Genomic DNA, 21689 nt, shown 5'->3' on the forward strand with positions numbered 1-21689 from the left:
ATTTAGCATGTTTAGTGAAAATTGCATTTTCAAAAAAACTCATAAAATCTGGACCAATTATCCTATCTTTAATATATATTATTAGAAATTGAAATTTAATGTTGTGGATTAATGCAACAACAAAATCAACGAAAATTGGTATTCAGTGAATAGTGAGGAAACCACAGTATTGTCTCCCTTGCTTAGGCCAAAACATTTCATGTTTAGTTTCTCAATCTTCAAATTTGTAAATTTAATGCTGCAGCTCTATTCCTTTTTAATGTATTTATTTTCATTTTTTTCAAAAATTGAAAAGGGGAATAACTTAATTATATTTTTCTCACTTAAAATCTAAAAAAATTAATTTCCTTTTCAATATGGAGTTAACATTTATCCATGCTGCATTTCTTTTTCTCTTTCTGAAGGTCTGAGAACTAGCCATTGTGTTCAATTTTTGCCTTGTCTTTACTAACCCTGATCTAACTAAAGTCTTTACAAGCTTACCAGAATTATCTCTATCGACAAATGTGAAATGCTTTAATAAACTAGCTGTATAAACTTCTTATGTAAAATTTTTTATTCAGGACACTGCTTTCTTAATTATTATTAGCTCATAATTTCTTGCTTGATTTTTTCTTGTACTTTGTAGATATTTCGGTTTCAAACTTTCTTTGCAGTTGTATGTTAAATATTAGCATATATTAATTACCCTTCCTAGTAATATGAACTTTTCAACTTGAATAACTCTTTCAAAAGCATGTCTTTTCTTTTTCATATCTCAATTTTCTTTCCTACAAATGTAAAATTTCTTCTTCTTAAGGAGTAGTTTCTTTTTGTAGCATAGGAACATGCTTCTATATTATATACTGCATCTTGTTCAAAATTTTGATTCCTAATAAATGTCAACATGTTGATTATGAATTTTCGAACCTTTTGTGTTACTGTGGAATCATTGAATTTCATGGGGGCCAATTTTCGTGGATTGCTTAAATTTTACAAGTTCTTGGGGATGTAATTTCGTGTATTCCCTTAAACCTACAAAGGAAATATGACTTTATTACCTTAATTCATTAATTCATGGAGGATGTTAATTCGTGGATAAGAGGTACCCACGAATTCCATGAAAATTGAGCCACCATGAAATCTAATGATTCCACAGTAATTGTCTAGGATTGATTAATTATCTGTCTTTTAAACCATTTTGATATTATTTTTCATTTTGTAGATATAATAACTGTCCATCTACCTTTTCTCAACTACAGTTATTAGTCTCAACTAAAAATAAAGAAATTTCCTAATGTAATCTTTTAAATACATGAATTGTTAGTGTGAGAAAAAAATATCTAATCTCTTGCATTGTAATTTTACCAATACTTTTACTTTCCATATGTGATTTGGCCAATTTCAACATTATGATCGCGTTAATCCTTGCACTTTCGTGTTGTGTTTTATAGATAGTCGAGACAGTGAGGGGAGAAGGGGCAGTAACTCAGAGAGCGGTCTGCCCACCGGCATCATGAACATTATCATCGCCTCTGTGGTGGGGGCGGCATTCTGTGTCATCATCATCGTCATCGCTGTCATTTACTGTAAGAGAAGAGACAACGAACAAAGGCTCAAACGCCAGTAAGTGTCCGGGGGTTTTTAACTTGTGATCTAAAATTACCCCCATTTGAGTTTTTTTTTTCTACTGTAAGAGACTAAACAACGAACAAAGGCGAAAGTAATTGTCTGGGGCTTTTAACTTGTGATCTAGAATTACCCCCATTTGAGTTTTTTTGAAACATAGGAATCTCAAATTCTTTTCTTAATGACCTGCTCAATATGTCTAACTGGAAAAGTGAGCAATCTGCCTTTATTTAGAGGAACTTTTTAAATCAAGACAGACAGCTTAAACTCTGCTAGACTTTTCAACACATTTAACAGAGATGGGGAAGGCAGATGGAGTTCAAATCTGTAGGAACTCTTGAATGAAAAACTTAGAATATACTAAAGTGTTTTACTACTCTTCTCTTACGTGATAAATACATGATAATGATGTGAATGAAAAAGTCTGTTCAAATAGAGGTTTATCTTTCTCTTTCAGAGCTCAACAAAACCAGCAGTCTCCTGTGAAAGGCAAAGGTCAGGGTCGTGACCTAAAGCCCCCTGACCTCTGGATCCATGACAACATGGAGATGAAGAACATTGACAAAGGTCAGAGGAGTGAGAGTACGCTGACCATGAGCACCACGCGGCGAAGCTCCAACGACTACCGCTCAATGGACGACCTGCCACCCTACCACGAGGACAGAAGTAAGAACTCAAGTCTTGTTCAAGGCATTAATAAATTTGAATATATGGATTATATATGTGTTATTTTTCATGTATTGTAAAAATTATAAGTTTGCATTGTGATTACAGAATTATAATTCAACCCATGTTTTTGACATTCCAATAATCAAGTTAAAATTCAAGTCATATTCTAGTCATTTCTAAGTTTGGATTATAATTCAAGACATTGTCACTGCATTCCTATATAAATTTATTTTTTATTTTGTACATTAAAAGATGAAATGTACTACCATCCACCCTCTGATCACGATGAAAGAGAGAGGTTCCTGCCCCCAAGACAACCCGGTCCTGGGATAATTCGCCCCAAGGCAACAAAACCCTTAATGATTCCAGTGGATGCTCAACCTCCACCTAGGGAACGTATGTATTTATTGTCTGACTGGTGTTAACTGAAGTCTCTCTCTTGCCTTGTGTGATGAGTCTCTTGTGTACTGTAATTACAATAATTGCTGCCCATTACCAACCAAACAATGGGCAAGATCTCCCATAATTCTTTTTGTTATACTTTCATGTTAAATACTGAAATCTGATTGGTTAAGACGCAGTTAATAATATTTACTATTACCCTCAGCGTTAGCAACGCACTTGGCAACGGGTAACATTAAAAAATGTTACATGCGCGAAAATTATGCGCGTACGGTTCGCTGTAGAATTCACGTTATTCCTATATAAAAGCAGTAAAATTTTCTTAAAAATTTTAAAAAAGACATTCAGTATAACAAAATAAATAGTGCCTGTTTGGGAGGATGACAGTTGAAATTTACACCCCTCGAAAACCATTGTCAACTTCCGCTTCGCGTCGGTTGACAATGGTTTTCTCGGGGTGTCAATTTCAACTGTTACCTCCCAAACAGGCACTATTTATATAATACTGACATTACCATCTAGATATTTACTATATACTGTCAATTTTTATGATAACATATTATGTAAAGAGAGAACCATAACACCAGTAAATAAAAAAAAATATCCTATTTCAAGTGCAAGTCTTCTCAGTATGCTATGTCAATTAATCCCGCCTGATTTTTTATCTCTGCAGCCATTGCAATGGTGACAGCTTTACCTAATGGAGCGCTCAACCCGAACCTGGATCGGGGAGAGCCGGGGGTAATGTCTCGGCCAGGATTCCCCCGGACTCAGTACAACATGCAGTACACAAGTGGGGGACCAAGAGTCAACGCCGGGGATCTTCCCCAGCCACCACCAAGTAAGTACCTTAGATCCACCTCATAGATTTCTGTTGTGAACTACCACCCACCCCCAGATAATGCTGGATCCTCCTCACAGATTTCTGTTCTGAACTATAACCCATACCTAGTAAATACTGGATCCACTACACATATTTGTGGTGGAACTATCACCCACCCCAAGACATGCTGGATCCACCTCACAGATTTCTGGTGGAACTACCAACCACTCCCAGACAATGCTGGATCCACCTCACAGATTACTGTTGTGAACTATCACATACCCCAAGACATGCTCGATCCACCACACAGATTACACAGATTTATGTTTTTTAAGTTAGTTGACCATCCAGTTTCTATATTAAATTTCACATAAGCCTCTCTTTCTCCCCCCTTCCCCACCCCCTTTCCCCAATACCAGTACTTTAAAGAAATAAAATGACAGAAACTTTTTATTTGACTTTTCCTGAAAATACAATATACAAAGGATGTAACCTCTCTCTTTAACTCTAGACTTTCAAAGATTAACATTTATAGGATTTTATTTCAGTTACAGATACATGTTGCAGATAAATGTATGAGAATTGGGTTGTATGAATAGCTTATGATTTAATAATTGGTGACAAAAATCTTGGTTACAAAAATGTCCCAAAGTTAGAAAAAGGTGAAAGATTGAGACAGATTCTGTTGTAAAAAAAGTATTTACAATAAAAACTATCCAAACCTCATGAAACAACCACAGCCCCTAAAAGAGACTCTGAAGTGTATTCCTATTTTCAGAAGCATCCAGAAATGTTGTGTTACAGTACAGCTTCTGTCTCTCTTTCTAGTCAATGCCAAGAGTTGAAAAAAATATGGTTAAATGTTACAATTTTAGCCTGCAGACTTGTTTTTCTGTGTCAATTTTAGGGATTTTCAAACTTAGATTGATTGACACAGTAATCGAAGAAAATGCATCCACTGGCTGTAGTAGCAAGAGTATTGCTGTTGTGATGTTGAGCCGAATTTTGGCAATTTGAACCCATTGCAGTGTTACCACAGATTAACATAACATTACGATTATAGAAAGTGTTACACAAATTCATTTATTTGGTATTCCCTCCTTTATCTTGTTTGACAGGATTGCATTGAGTTTTCTTACGGCCTTTGTAATCATGGATATTTCCCCACTGTTTTGTTGTTTGAGTTGCATTGTGCTCTTTTTATTTAAATAATGCAACATTTACTGTAATATCATACAGAGTGTGTCACACAAAGTTGTTGATTTTTCACCCCTTATCTAGTTCAGTTACAATAAAATTATGCCAACATAAAATCATTGGTTGTGTATACAGCAGCAAATATTTTAATGCCTCTCTCCACAAATTTTGATACATTTTTTTCTATTTTTTTGCAACATTGACTTTGATTATATTCCGTAGATTGCATGATTGATGTTGTGTTTGGTTTTTTTCTTTTGTAGTTCAAGCCTACCCGATAGATTATGCATGTAAGTTTGTTATCCTATAAATCTGAAATCCTTTAATTAACAGATCTCTCATTAATATGTAGTATCAACAAAGCCAGACCTCTTACCATCACTCCATTTGTCTTGTAAACTTGACTTCTTAACTTGCAAGCTATTATTATGGGCATTTTAGGATGAGGGTAGCTATAATGGACATTTTATGATGAGGGTAAAAATTATTATGGGCATTTTAGGATGAGGGTAAAAATTATTGTCCTGGGCATTTTAGGATGAGGGTAAAAAAAAATTCAAATCGGGTGTCTAATTCATATATAATTTCTATGTTTTCCTGTTAATTAAACATCCAACCAAATTAGTTTGATTTTCTTAATAGCCTAGAAAATAGACTTGATGATATGTTTCTTTTCAATTTTTTTTCCTCTAATTTGAGTAGAGTTCTAAATGAATATGTGTAGATGTATCTAAATAGAGTTTAACTTGTAGATGTTTTTAACAAGTATTGTTTTTGGTTATTGTTTCCCTGCTTTTTTTTTTCTGTGTGTTCTTCCTCCCATATAGTGAAATGACAAATTCTTTTGCTTCACAGACAAGCGTCCCATTTATGATGAAGATGACACATCCAGCCTGCATAGTTGTCATGACGACCGTTCCTTTTCCAGTAGATCCATTGGTTATGGCATGTATTCCCTTTGTCTGTCTGTGTGTCAGCCTGCATCTGTCTGTGTGTCAGCCTGCATCTGTCTGTCAGCCTGCATCTGTCTGTGTGTCAGCCTGCATTTGTCTGTGTGTCAGTATGCATGTGTGTCAGTTTGTGTGTTTTGTCTGTCTGTGCGTCAGTATGGACAATTGTGTCTTACTGGTCCTGACCAATAACTATCATGTATGTGTGTGTATATCCATGTGTATATCCATGCTTTAATACTAACATACATTCCATAAAATGATAGCCAAAAAAACCTGTAAAGAAATTTATGAAGAACATTTTGTCAAAAACCCACTCCTGCTAAGATATATATGACCTTTTCCTCTCAATTATCCATAACACCCCCCCCCCCCCCCCTTTCCCCTTTTCTTTTGTCTGAAGATCAAAATTGTTTCGACGGATTTTATTTTGCAGTCAATTTTCACCTTTTTTAACTTTGCAAGCTGAATGTCAGAGTAGATGTTTATAAAAGTGATAGGAAATTCCTCACAATCAAATTGATTCAGTAGGAATGAACAGAGCTTTGACAAGAGCAGAGTTTTCAACAGAGTCACTCATTTTGTACAGTTTGCCTCTTTCCATCCCTCACTCGTCCATTTGTTACTGATCCATTTGTGTTTTTTTGCCTTTTTAACTCATGATTTATCTCTGTTCCTATCAATCCATCTGTTGCCGTCTGATAATGTCCATTTGTCTGTCCATCTGTCCATCCATCTGACTGTCGCTGTGTCTGGATTTTGGTGTTCTTCATACTTGTCACACTGTTCTGTTTATAACATTTTCATTTCATTTTCTGAATTTTCAACATCTGTTATCCAACTGTTAGTGCTTCTTTGATTTGTCAAGTTAATATCATTAATTTTTTTTTACTAGATTAATGGGTGCACTAGGCATTTGTCTAGTTTTAGTTCACAATATCACTTCTCTCTTTGCACTTAGAAATCTGTCTGTCTTTTAATTTTAATTTTCAAAGTTGATGCTTAACTTCATGCTATTGTTTCATTTTCGTGCAAAATTCATGAATTATTGGAACTCTACAAATTTATTATTTCGCAATTCATCTTCAGTCTGTTATAATTTGCTTAAAAAGTGCCTTTTTCCACTTATTTGATTTGGCTTATCATTTTTTTTTAGTTGTCTGACCTTTGTTTGAACCTTTGACCTTTGACCCCATTTCAGGCCAGAAGCCCCCTGACTGTCATTCCCTAGGTCAAGGCCAACCAATGGCCGTCATTGCGCCAGGACAGCACGAGTTCGACGGCCACCGCAGTCTGCCCAGAGGAAACCGACCAATGAGAAGCTTCACATCCCCAAACCCCCATAACCAATCAAATCTCTTCTCAGGGGTTCATCACCATAGCACCCCAAAACATCAGATAGGTAAGGTGGGGCAGGATATCATGGTAAAATCAAGGCTCTTCTCTTCAGAGAGTTTTGCAAAGGAGTCTCATTTGGTACTTTTCCTCGACTAGTGACCTTGACATAATAAACTTAGTAATACCAAAGGTCACCTTTGTCCCTTGGCAGAGGATGTACAAATTACTCACGAATCATATATGTCAGATGTCAGTTGATATACATGTGGTTTGTAAAAGGCCCAGTCAAACAAAATCATCCAGCGAGTTTTGATGGCTGGTAAATAATCATGACACAAGCTGAGGGTGTGCATTATTTTTTTTATCTGTAACAGGGTATTGTACAAATCATATTCATTCCTCTTTAAACTCTCATAGTATGACATCTGTATGCTCTTTTTGTGTAATAAACCTTGGGATGTGTGTAAGGTTTGATTCTGACCAAGTAAATATTCTTTGAAAAAGTGGTCTTTGATTTTCACAGATGTTGCAGTATGTAATATTAAGTCTTCCCTTTTCATTACTGAAGTGCAATCAGTAGGTGTATCATTATCAAACCTGGGGTTACCAAAATACTTTTTAGGTGTGCCAAGTTTGCAGGATATTTCAGTGTAAAAAGAAGTATAGTTTATCATCACAGTAGTAACTCCCTTAAACAATTGTAACCCACTGAAATAATAAAAATGAAAATATTACTGTATCTACATCATCCTTATCATGCATTCTTTGACAGATTAGCCTCTTGCTGATGTATTTACCTTTTTATGCTTCAAATTTTATTTTCAATGTTTGCATGTTGTTATATTATTCTGCATGCGATATGTAATGTCGTGCCACTTTGTATCGTAGTATTATAGGCCAGTAATTGGGCAATACTGGGTTCTCTGTTCTCCAATTCTTTAATTTTTGTTTGTGAGAAAAAGGGTTTGCACCACACAGTATTTCAATGCATTTATAATAACATAAACAAATGAAAAACAAATCCTGTAGAAGATTGTATAAAACTTGTTTCAGATTAAAACGTACTCATATAATACTTTTTCAAATGTACAAAATTTCAGTTTAGTTACATTCTGTTGAAAAAGACGCTGAATTGAAGCATCAGCACTCCGCGGTAAAAATGGAAATCTCTTGGTTTTATCATTAGAACTAAAGTCTTGGTTCTCTGTCTTCTACGATTGACAAACCATTCATTATTCATCTCCCTTTGTGACTACATGTAGTTGTTTATATGTCAGCATAGGAATAAGACTTGTAAAAAATGTTTTTTTTATAAATGGATGTACTTTAAGGAAAAAGTCAGCATCTTTTTTTTTTCAGGCAAAGTTGTCATTTATTAGTTACAAAAGTAAAGTACATATTTTTTGTTAACAACCATTTAATTTTTTGATGATTAAATATTTAAAGTTACTCCATCGAGTAAATTGCTAAATGCAAAAACTGCTGCAAATTTAGTTGTATTTCCCATTTCCAAAACTTTGTTACATCATAATTTTTCTTTTCTAAACTTGTACTCAGTACTTAAAAAAAAAAATACAGTAAGACCTTATGGTACAAAACTCCTCAATTTAAAATAGTCTGCAAGTATAGACAGTGTTGGAGTAACCCTATCTTTATCTTTCACATGTAGTAATGGTTAAATGCCCCTCTTAATAAGTGTAATCTATTAAAGTACAACTTCGTTGAAGTAACCCCCGTCTTTCTCTATTTCAGTCAAGCCCCAGCAGTCTCCCTATAAGAAGGCCGGGCCTCCTCTCACCTCTGCTCCAATCAAACCCCGTGCCATACCTGTTATAAAGCCCAAAGCTCCAGACGTCGTGCTGAAGGCCGGAGTAGATCCAGACATACAGGTAAGTTCCAGGTGTCTAGAAACAGATTAAGGTCAGACGACACGTTCTTCAATTTTAGATAACTTTTTCCAGGAATTTGTTAATGGTTTACTACTACTTTGACAAGCCTTCTTGCAAAAAATTAGGGTACCTTACCAGGCATTTCTGCAAAATACTAGAGTATGCAATTTCCTATATAATCTTCTTGAAAATACACTTGAATTGCTGATATAAAAATAAATACATATACAGCACAGCAAAATTCACTATATTGGAACTCTATTTTTTCCGGGGCGGGGCTTTGAACTCACGACCTCTAGAACCTATACGCTTCTGGCAGTGAGCGGCTACGGTTCTAACCACTCGGCTTTCTAGACACATAACCACATCCAATTAAATTTGAATCATCTTTAAAATAATTATAAAATTAATATTTTTTATTGGAACTCTTTATTACGAGGAGAAACAAAAAAGATTCTCGAGGAACATGTCGTCTGACCTTAAGGTGCATTAACCAGTTAGCATTGACCAGGGGGATAACTCGCACTTGGATGATTGACTTATTGGTCCTCAATAAGTTTTTGAGGGGTAAAAATGTCTATATTTTTACCTCTGAAGGTCTGATGAAATTCACTGTTATTTTTTATATATTATTATAGTTATTGAAATTTTTGAGAAAAATTGTATTTTTTAAAGCAAAATTTCATAAATGTATATAGGGATAGTGAAATTTAAGAATTTGCTAAAATAACTGCATGTATTCTCTTATTTTCATCAGATTTTTTCTTCAAATGACTACTGCTTGTTAGTCCAAACTTGTATTAGATAATGTTTATCCTGTTATTTTGCCCATTCACACGTTTTTGAGAATTTTGCTTCAATTTAATATTACTATTGCTGAGAAATAGATGAAATTTTTATGCAATATATGTTACTTTGATTTATTTCAATTTTAAAGTGAGTTTTTTTTTTTATTTTAGAAGTCAGAAAGTACTGAGGAACTTTCAGCAGAAATGGCTAATTTGGATTGTCTGATGAAAGATCTGAATGCCATAACGCAGCAAAACTTTGAGGTTTAGAAGTGAAGCATAGATTGAAACGAAGACATTTTTTTTTTCATGGAGTTGTCTCCCTTGAATATATTTCACTGTGCCATGTGTTTCTATTTCCTCACAAAGTAAGTGGGAGATTGACCATGAAAGTTATGTGTGGAATTACAAATAACTTCTGAAGAAGAATGTATTATTCAAATACTGACCTCTGTTGGGATCAAACCAGAAGAGGACGAATTCATGATCACTCTCAGAAACAACAGAAGTCAAGGGAAAACCTTAGATAAACTATAGTATCATTTCTGTTCTGTGTGGAAGGCATGATCCTGATTTTGTTTTCACATGTTTTTTCTGTACATTGTATAGTGTGACTATACTTGATAAGTGAAAGGTAGTTTATAGACTTAAGGAAAAACCAGTGTTTTCAAGGAGAAGAGGTGATGAAACATATCGTAGGTCATTGAGGGACTCTCAAATCATTATTTAAGGGAGATTTGTTTCTAGGTTGTGTCAATATTAAAATGCTTTAAAAACGATCAAAGAAATGATATCACGTATATCTTTATGTATTGGGGGAATAACTTGATGTCTACAGCCTCGGTGTGAGTTTGCAGCCTCATTCTGAGTTTGTAGCCTCGTTTTGAATATGTGACCTCATTCTGATAAAGAATATGCTCAGCTTTCAAAGAGAGATAGGGTTGTCTTACGTGTTGGACCTGCCTTCATTATACATTATATGATACACATATTGTCTTGTTGTATGTTTAGTAAAACAGTATCAAACGAATCACCACATCAACAACATTTTCATAGAACATGTACAAGCCAAAACTTTATCATTGAATACTCCTGATATTATAAGCCAATTTCATCAAATCAGCTCAAATGTATTACAAATGATTACTTTTGTCACTGAGTGATATATGCTAATCTCATACAGAAAACATCTATTTGCATCTGTTTATTTGAAGAAAACCCCCCAGATATTCCCTTCTTCAGTGACATTGTTGGAAACCAACGTTTTTGCGACAACTTTGAATTTTTGCTCTTTTTAGCCCCTGACTAGTGATAAGGTTGTTTGCAGTGAGTTTTTGCAACATTTTATTTCTTTTTGAATAAAATCTAAAACAAATTAAGGCATTATTAGCCTGAATGATGACAAATGTCCTCTTTGTCTCCGAAAAATCTGTGAAATCTACTTTAAGTGAATTATAGTTGGTTAACAGTGTATGTAAATTGTAAAGGATATAATATTAGCGCTATTTTCTAACGCCTATCATAACACAAATCATTGGAATGTTTATAGAATCAAATACATTGGGTGCAAAGACCCACCAGATTATATAACCGTTTGTGGTGCTATTTTATTTTAATCATTAGAGTTCTGCATGCATAGTTTACAAAGCCATGTAATTGTTTTCATCATGATTATTGTCAGTTTGGAATCTGTGTTAAAATTTTTATATTTTTGATTTTACAAGATAAGGTTGTAGGCAATGTTTTTCATTTTTTCAAACTTATTCAGGTCTTGCTACATTTTGTGTCATTTTTAATATGAATTCACTTCACTGTATTTAACTTCAACATACATCTTTATACAAAGTCTACTATCTTCAACTTTTACTTTCCTTCTTATCCTTTTGTATCAGACCAGTGGTACGAGTTTTGAGTAAAATCTTCAATGAATTCTGACCTATTCTTTGGAATTTTTACTCCTGACTTTGAACAAAACGTACGAACCATATCTATTGATATTTAGGGGCTTGACCACTACAGAAATTTTAGTTTGAGTTTTGTACTTTTTAAGTACCGTCTTGGAAATTTGGCTTTACACGTGTTTCTTATTTGTATTTCACGGGTCACCTTTGAATATTTGACCTGACCTTGACCTAGACTTATTTGATTCTGACCCTAACCTGCTGAATTTGCCCTTTTAATTTATTTTTAGCATATTCATTATTTACTTGTGATGTGTTTATAATATACCTGTCCATTTCATGGTTAATACGTGAACTGTAATATTTTTATGCAATTTATTTAAAAACGAAAACCTAATGTTTATTATTTTTAAAAAAAGGATGGGCATATTTACCACTGAAAACTTTTATAGCTCGGACTTGAAACTTAATGTGAAGTTTGATATTGAACTGATTTTAAATGCCATTAGGATATCGCTAAACGTCTTTATATTATTGGTTGTTTTTTTTTTACTTGTTTTTTTTTTATAAAGCAATGATACTCTGTGTATCCTTTTGGTGTTTTCTTGACATACTGCTTATCTTGGATGGTTGTGTACTTAGTCTATATATACAGTCGTCTGGTTTTACACGTAGGTCCGTATTTTATTATATTTAGTATTCACGTGATGCATGATGTCACTGGCATCGCTTTTGGTTGTGTTTGATTTATCGTAGACTTTTTTTTTTGACCCTGAACAAAACATCTTTCATAATAAAATTTATGTAATAAAACATCTTGGATTTGTTACCTTTTTAACTTGCCTAAACGAAGGTTAAAGTTGAGCGTTTCTGATCACCTATTGTGATCACCTGTTGTCTGTCATCATTCTGTCTGTCTGTCTGTCCATCCGTCCATCTGTAAAGTTTTCACATTTTTAACTTCTTCTCTAGAACCACTCTTCCAAATTAAACAAAACTTGGTACAATGCATCCTTATGAAAAGGGGATTCTAAATTGTAAAAATCAAGGGAAAACCTATTTGCAAAGTAGACATTTGTAAATTGTGTGTCTTTATAAATCTTTTCAAGAACTACTGCACTAGAAATGCCAATATTTAACATTACACCAGAGCTTGTATATATAATGAATATTCCAAATTGTTAGAATGGTGACCCCAGACCATTACTGGGACCCCAGGAGGGGTCTAAAGTTCTACAAAACTAAAAATTATGAGATTTCTATACAAGCTTCCCAAGATACATGTAGTGTAGATTCTAAATTGTTAAAATTGTGACCCTCGTGCCAATACTGGGGCCCCAGGAGGAGTTCAAATTTTAACATAGAAATGTATATGAAAAATGTTTTTAAAAAATTATCAAGAACAACTAAAAATTATGAGATTACTCTGCAAGCATCCTGAAATAGTGTAAATTTTAAAATGTCAAAATCGTGACCCTGAACAAATACTTGTTCCCAGGAAAAATTCAAAGATCATAATCTAAATATTAATGTATTTGTATTTAAAAAAAATATTTTATTTAAAAACCACACTGTTACAATGTCTGAGATTGCTATTCAAGAATCTTCAGATAGTGTAGATTCTTAATTGTTAAAACTGTGACCCCCCGAATTTATACTGTGTTTAATGGTCAACATAGAAAAGGGGGTGAGTCAAAATCGTGACCACGTCCATTTAATGTATTGTCAAATCTTAAAATATAATTACATGTATACTACAATGAGTTTAAAGAGCTCCATATTTAAAAATGGTTTAAATAAAATAAAACAAGACACTGTTGTTCAGGTGAGAGATGTGGCTCATGGGCGTCTTGTAAATTTACTAGTAGAGGTTTATAATGAAAGGCAGGTGTCCATAGGGAACTTGCTTTAAATACATTAGAAAGCATTTTTGCCATGCTCTTGGCAAAGCCTTTACTGAAGTGAAATTTAGAATATTATCACTTGATTTTTTTTTCTCTCTCACAGTAAAGAGATTTGTCCCTCCGAAATAGTCTAAGATAGTTTATTAATTACCCAATAGAAAAACATTTTGAATGTATTAAATAGGCGTCCATGGCAATACCTCTTATCGTAAACTTTGTTTTAGACCTTTGTTTGTAATAAAGCGGGACGAGATTTCCGGGTTCAATGTTTAATGAAAACTTGAGCTCTTATCGTTTTTCTAAAGACATGTTTGGCTCACAGACACCTAGCGTTATATATTTTTCTTCACTTAAAAAATTATACCCTCTACCTTAAATTGTAATAACTTTTAATATGAGAAAAATGTATGACTTTATATGCTTGTGATTTGATTAAACTACCACAATATCATATACATGATTTGGAAATTAAGAATAAAAAATGCTGCGTTATCTTTTATTACGTTCAAGAATTATTAAGTAGTGCAACAGTAGCGGAGTATTCCATTAACAAACCGTGTCCTGTAAATGAAAAAAGAGAAGAATTAAACAAGATAAGTTGTGTGAGAGAGAGATACATAGAGAGAGAGAGAGAGAGAGAGAGAGAGAGAGAGAGAGAGATTTCTATAACACCAGAAATTGTCCTAGTAATTGCATTTTCCTGTGTTTTATGATTGATGATGCTACAAATCGAGTAATGTTATTGTATGACCCAATACATTCATTTCATTATTAAATCGTACAATTGATGATAGTTATATAAATATTAAATTTTATATTTTCATATGCATTTTTACCACTTGTCTTGTGTTAATAAAATTTAACCATCTCTCTTTCAAGTTATTTCTTTAAGGAATGAGAAATCATTCTTTAAATGAGATAGTCAAATCCGTGATCACATTTAATATCATAAAGCCTAACGGGCTTTATTGCATTTGACCCCCCCCCCCCCCTTCACCCACCGTATTGTATCACCTCATAATACCCAAAGAATAATTCATCATTCCTTAAAGAAATGACGAGAGAGAGAGAGAGAGAGAGAGAGAGAGAGATTTAATAACACAAGTGGTAGAAATGCAAATGAAAGTGTAATATATATATATATATATATATATATATATATATATATATATATATATATATATATATATATATATATATATATATATATTATTGTATTATATATTATATAACTGTTACTTACAGATATCAGTTAAGACGTCCAGCCCTGGTGTAAGGCCCAGGTTAATACACAGCGGTCTTTTTGTGATAACCCCTGGTGTGGTGTCTTATTTTGTAAAAAGAAAACAAATAATCATAGAGTATTTTAGAAAAATCAATAATATATTTTCCCATGCGATGACCTTGTTTCTACATCATAAATATGGTTATTTGTATACTATCGTTGTTTAAGTAACATGCGCGTTAAATAAAGACTAATTTTTTTAGAAAATGATATAGCAATTATCCTGGAGATAAGGTGCAATTCTATTTCGATTCCTCAACCTTATGAAAATATGAAATTTAATTTGAAGAGAAATTATGAAATACTACTTTTGATATTCTTTAGTATTAACACTGTGTTGAAGAAAATCGATAGGACTCACTTGCAATTTGAATTCCGATTTAAACTGAAACAATTAAATTACACCCCCATTTACCTGTAACGGCCATGATGATTCCAGTTGTTGTTCAATATACCCCATCCGTTGTTCAATCCACCCCAAACGTTGTTCAATCCACCCCAAATGCCGTTCCTTCTGTTGTTCAATATACCCCATTCGTTGTTCAATCCACCCCATTCGTTGTTCAGTCCACCCCAAACGTTGTTCAATCTACCCCATTCGTTGTTCAGTCCACCCCAAACGTTGTTCATTCCGTTGTTCAATATACCCCATTCGTTGTTCAGTATACCCCATTCGTTGTTCAATCCACCCCAAACGTTGTTCAGTCCACCCCATTCGTTGTTCAGTCCACCCCAAATATTGTTCATTCCGTTGTTCAATCCACCCCAAACGTTGTTCAATCCACCCCATTCGTTGTTCAGTCCACCCCAAATGTTGTTCATTCCGTTGTTCAATCCACCCCAAACGTGTTGACGTTTGCCTGCATGGACAGCAACAAGGCCAGCGAGAGCAACAGCGAGCAACAGCAACCCATTCATTGTTGTACGAGGATCTATAAAAGAAACTGATAATGCATTATAAACTTTTATTATGTCCTCCCTCGAAGAAGGGATGGCATATTGCTTTGCTGTTGTCTGTCGGTCTGTTGTTCCGTCGGTCTGTCGATCGGTCCATCAACAGACTCTTTACTTTCAATGATAATTATGAGCGAAGTTCATAATAAAAAGTGTAACTTGAGTTACATGTGCATAATAAACAATAGAATAATATAAATCATTCTAGACAATGTAAAATGATAATTTTCTTTCAGCTGTTTAGTACTTATTTATACGTAGAATCTGCTTGAAAATAAAAATTAACGTTTTTTGGGCTATTTTATGTTTTACTCTTGCATTGTAGACTGAAATTTTTCTTTCTTGTTCACACGAATTACAGTTTAAAACCCCTTATAAATTCTTATTCTTCGATAATCAAACGGAATCAATTATTTACAACCATTTTTACATTTTTATGTACCAGCATCGATCTGTGACTTGCGTTTTACAAAAGGACTTACGACAAAGTCATACATATTTTCAGTCTCGTGGAATGATATATAAAGAGCAAAACTTAGAGAGAACTTTATTTATACAACTACTCTGATGCCCATAATAATATTCTACAGACATGAGAATAAAACATTGATTAGTTTGTGATTAATTAACATTCATTAATTTGGTCGTAAGTCGTAAGTTTTTTTTGTAAAACGCAGCCCTAATGCCCTTCCTTTCTTCTTCTTTTTTTTTTACATTTATATTGTACATTTTGAACGAGGGTTGTTCGGAAATTTTTGAGACATTTACTCTACTCCCGTATGAAAAAAAAATTAATTTTTTGAAATTTAATCAGAAAATAAACCAGGATGTCTTTTATTAACGTAAACATTTTGAAGTTGATGACATCATTTGTTTGTTCCTGGTAAACTAACAAACTTACCTACATCCAATGACCGGCGCAACCAAAAACTCATCGCATCGTCATTGGAACGTTTTTCCTTGGTCGTATGTTAAATCACGAACGGAAACATGAACTGTTCTTTCTTTTTATTTTAGAACGACAACAGTCATTGTAAAAAAAAATCCGGTAATTTCTTCACCTTCACCAAGTCAACACTGTGAAACTTCTCTTACATTCATTCAGTAAATATCTTAGAACTGTTAAAATCAGTTTGTGTGAAGAAGTATTTCATATTTAGATACATTGTTTTAATTCTAGTAAGACAATCAGTAAAAAAAAACAAAACATAATTAACTGAAACTTTTGGCCTTATTCTATCGTATAGTTTTTATTTAAACAATTTCTTGGTTACAAGAAAGGTCTTCCTCAGAGGTTCACACCAATTTTATGTATATTCGCTCCGCAGCCTTGAAGTTAAAATTCAATAAACCGTCTAATTTCAATTGCTTGGGAAATATTCAAGTTCTCTCTTCATATTTCAACTCGAACACTAGTAAAACTGACACAAAAATTAATCACAATAAATAGCAAAATGAACATACACAATTTGATTTCTTTATCAGTATTTGTAGGTCTATCAACACTTACAATAAAGATGTTTAAGTTTTTTAAACCCAGAGTTCATTCTGCGCCGGGTACCCCGACCACCGACTTGTTTATGTACAATATGTACTGTGATAAACAAACTATTGATTTTGTAATATTACTTTGCTCATTTATTTGATTATGTTTCTTCAATGTTCATGCCAAATTTCATTAAAATTCGCCTCTTAGAAAAAGAGATATTTGTGTTGCCTCAAAAATTTCCAAACAACCCTCGTATTTTGGCATATCGTAACGGAAACATAAAATTTTTGATAACCATTTGATGGCTTTAAAGATACCAAAATAAAATATAGAAATAAAAATTTCAAATGCATCTGTAATTCTTCAAAGGAAGTATACAATATTAGAACAGTACATTTTGAAAAAAACAACAACAAAAAACAGTGTTATTTCAAACCTTATTCATCTTATTTCATGTTATCTTCAACAGTATCATAATTAAATATTATCTGCCAGTTTAAACATTAACATTGGTCCATTGAATCATTACACTTCGTACAATTACATTTTTTTTCACACCATATTTGCTGCGTAGCAGAAATGAATGATTCTATTTCAACCCACATCTTTAGCAAAGTGTGATGAAGTGTTTCCATTTATTTTTTTTTTATAAATTAAATATTTTTTTAGATAGAAAAATTACTTTTAAAAAATGCTTGTGTTTCAATACCTTTTAAAACGTCTATAATATTGTGTCAACAGTATCTCTAAAAATAACTAAAATATACTGTTACTAGTATTTCTTAAAATAACTACATGTATAATGACGTGTTACTAGCATATCAAAATTACATAAAAGAAGTATTGATAGTATCTCTTAAAAGTAACTATAATATAATTTAGTTAATATCTCTTAAAAATGATGTTGATATATTTAAAACGTCTATAAAATAGAGTTACATGTTCTAGTTTATCTTAAATTGACTAAAATGTTATTATAATATAAGTAGTATCTCTTACCTTTGATCAACCTAAGAAATCGCGGTAAAGAAACTACGGTAAATCTCCTTTTTTATACGATAGTTCAGTGACCTCATCGAATTTAATTGGTCGATGGAGGAAATGAAAAGATAAATGACATAAAAAATTTATTAACCTCTGTTGCTTTTTTCACCTGTCCTGTACATTATTTATATATTCTATGATGCCACGCATAAGTATTTCTTTATCTCCACAAGATAATACACAGTGAGCTACTTCTTGCATGCATCTGATTAAGAAGGCTAGATGGTCTTGGTCCTTTACGGATCATATTAATCTCCTTTTGATGGAGAACTTTGTATAGAGATACAGGAAAATATTAAAGTCTTAAACCTACAATACATGGAATTTCTTCTACTAAATAATAGTTTATAGATAAAAAAAATATTGCCTAAAATTTTAAGTAAGATCTGATGACCATCCAGGATTTGTAAAAAACAAGGGATATACCGGTATAAGATTGATATTGATAACAATGAGTGTAACTATTTCATTTTCACATATTTAGTTTTGATCCTTATCTAGTTTCCGAAATGAAATAAGTGCGCAGGGTGAAGTTTGGGAAACTGAGTCAATTCATAGATACAGTTAACAAACTACATAACTGCATTAGAAAGTAGTCATGTTGTATATTTTATTTGATAAAATGAAATATATCGGAAAGGACAGTAGCACAAACCACGTTCCCATCCATTCGACCGATTTTTTACAGTAATAGTATGCAATTTTATTCGTGTATTTGTCGCTATATTCGTATCATTTTACGCTATACATGTATTTTACCAAGGTAAAAATGAAAAGAAGGGTCCTCGACACTCCAATACTTTTACTTTTAAAGACAGTACATCGCAACATGGCGATTTGAACTCATGATACCGTTTATATCGTCCTTGGTTGTTGTCTAAGCCTGTAGTGTAGTGGGTGATACTTCGGCCTTATGACCCGCATGTCTCGAGTGTAAACCTAACAGTGTTTTGGTTTTTTATATGAAGTGAATTTTTAAAAGATTATTTTCTCCTTTAATTGATCTTTTATCAGACACTTTCAGGTCGACCACATGCTAGATTTCCATATTAAAGAATATAAAATGTTAACTTTGTAGTGTAATGGGTAATATTTTGGTCTGCTGACTCGCATGTCCTGAGTTCGATCTCAGTAGGGCCTTTCGTTTTTTTATATATGACGTTGAATTATTAAAGTTGGTTGTCTCTCTCAAATTAATCATTTTCAAGTCAACCGCATACTAGATTTCCCTATCATTAAGAAATATAGAATGTTGGACTTGTATGCAAAACTTTTTTCTAGGGTATGGAGAACCTAAAAATGAAGCAGATACGAAGCAGACCGAAATACGCTTAAGTGAATGCCGCTAAAATAAAAACAAAACTAGAAGCTGTCATTAGACAGTAATACCCGCACCAAGTGTTTGCCCCTAAATAACACTGTTTTGTACTAGTTTACTTCAAAATGAAGGCCACATGCAAGTTCTGGTAATACATTTAAAAATTATAATTTTAATTTCATAACTGAAGGACGAGATCCCTTTCTATATGATAATACACATGAGCAGCATTTTATGTGCAATTTGGGGTTGAACTGTTTACATGTGAATTTTAAGTTAATCAATAATCTTAACATTTCATATCATAGAAAGTATATGGTCTATATAAATACCATTACAAACAATATTCAATTATGCCCCCTCTCCCCGGGGGTTGCCAGTTTTAGATTTGCTTCTGTGTGCCTACATGTACATAATCGTGTGCATGGATTTAGAGAAGGGGTGGGAGTGAGGGGTCCAAACCCTATCTCCCCCCCCCCATGACAATTCACCTATATCAATAGTAAGATTACCAAAAATAGACCTCGGACTTCCAATGCCTTTACAGACATGAAATTGCTCTAACTCATTGTGCTTCATTGTCAGGTGACATTATTTTGGAGGAAAATATTGTATTTATACTTTTATGTTTATTTCAATAGGAAGTATACAAAACAATATGCAGATGTCCTGCTTCACCTGAAAGCTGTTATTTACCTAATAAAATAGTTTTTCTGTTTTATACACAATATTTAATTGCTTGCCGGAATATTTGTACATCTTGATTTTTACTTTAGAACCATTAACTTTGTTCCATGCTCACATTGAAAAATACTGTTGTTTTAGTTGATCAATTGTTGCTTCAAACACCGATCAGTATCAAAAGACTGGCAAACATACGCATACAGGTACAAACAGACTTTGATCAGAAAAATTCTGCAAAATAGTTTATTGATGACTTTATTATTGTGCACTAGAAATAAAGACAAGTAACTGTACAATTTTAACATACGTAAATAGCCACGGTATTAGAAATGCACATATATACAAATGCAGAATTGCAAGCTATGTAACATATAGTATTTTGTACGTTAAGCATTCTGAAGAAAATATCAATGCACATTCTACTAATGTGGTCCAAAATCTTGGGTATCACGTGAAAAAAACCCACGGTACTTACTGCTTCAAATTCAATAGGACGTACATGTACTTCTCTTTTGAACATTGACAATAGGGCATTTAAATAGGTTGATATAAGGCCTCATATGCAATATTTTTTAAATGTGACCATTGAAATAAATGCTCAGACATAATTGTCCATATTTATTTCATAAATTCTGAAAAATCATTTAAAATGAGTTTCCAAAGGACAATTCAAAATGGTATTTATTTTCAATACGCTTTGTTAACACTGAACATTTTGTAAAGGCAACATAATGTACCTTCAATAATTTTCTTTGCGCATTTAAATTTTATGATTCCATTTTGATAGATTTATAATTCATAATTCATCGTCTTATAATGTAGTTCATGTGATGACATTTATGGAAATGTGACATTTGAAATACTTTCTGCTAAGATTGGATTGATTGGCAGTGAATTGTTCTAGGAATTGGGAGTTTTTCCTTCACCTATAAATAATCATGCAAATGCTTGCAATTTTGTTTTGTGTTTTGTAGATAGCGAAGACAGTAAAGGCAAAAAGTACAGTTACTCAGAGAGTAGTCTGCCGACTGGGATTATAAAACTATAACTGCCTCTGTGGTGGGGACTGTATTATGTGTCATCACCATCATCTATACTACTATATTAAATAATAGACTCGAATTTTTGGTCTTTAATACCGAGAAATCGGATGAATACTGTCTTTTGTTCTATATATTTTAAACCTCATTGGTACTTGAAGATTACCAATTTGTTTTCATTTTTTCTCAGTTAAGCTTCGCTAATTAATAATCAACGAACATTCCTCAAAAAATCCCGGATATCACTTGGATTTTTTGGATTTTACAATCTTGCGCTTGCGCAATACATTCACTCTAACGGGATCTTTAGTTTATGTTTCCACAATATCACATCTGCATGAATAAACTCAGAAATGATAATACAAATACGGGTAAATTTTAATTGGACCTTTGCTATATATTCTGT

The 21689-nt window shown here is 33.1% G+C and overlaps 1 protein-coding gene across 6 annotated transcripts in view; it reads left to right on the forward strand.

Annotated features, from left to right (window-relative positions):
- Positions 1-12380, forward strand: part of LOC128172253 (neogenin-like) — a 33492-nt gene extending 21112 nt beyond the window's left edge. For 3 of the 6 annotated variants that reach the window (XM_052838048.1, XM_052838049.1, XM_052838051.1), the window contains 9 exons: positions 1434-1605; positions 2066-2274; positions 2530-2673; positions 3353-3520; positions 4963-4989; positions 5555-5644; positions 6851-7051; positions 8740-8876; positions 9836-12380. In XM_052838048.1, coding sequence (XP_052694008.1) covers positions 1434-1605; positions 2066-2274; positions 2530-2673; positions 3353-3520; positions 4963-4989; positions 5555-5644; positions 6851-7051; positions 8740-8876; positions 9836-9934 — 1247 coding nt within the window. In that variant the 3' untranslated portion in view covers positions 9935-12380. The remainder of the gene's footprint in view (positions 1-1433; positions 1606-2065; positions 2275-2529; positions 2674-3352; positions 3521-4962; positions 4990-5554; positions 5645-6850; positions 7052-8739; positions 8877-9835) is intronic. The other 3 variants (XM_052838052.1, XM_052838050.1, XM_052838053.1) reach the window with 3 other exon arrangements.
- Positions 12381-21689: the final 9309 nt, after the last annotated feature.

This window comes from Crassostrea angulata, chromosome 2, assembly GCF_025612915.1.
Source record: "Crassostrea angulata isolate pt1a10 chromosome 2, ASM2561291v2, whole genome shotgun sequence".
In the NCBI taxonomy this organism is placed as follows: domain Eukaryota; kingdom Metazoa; phylum Mollusca; class Bivalvia; order Ostreida; family Ostreidae; genus Magallana; species Magallana angulata.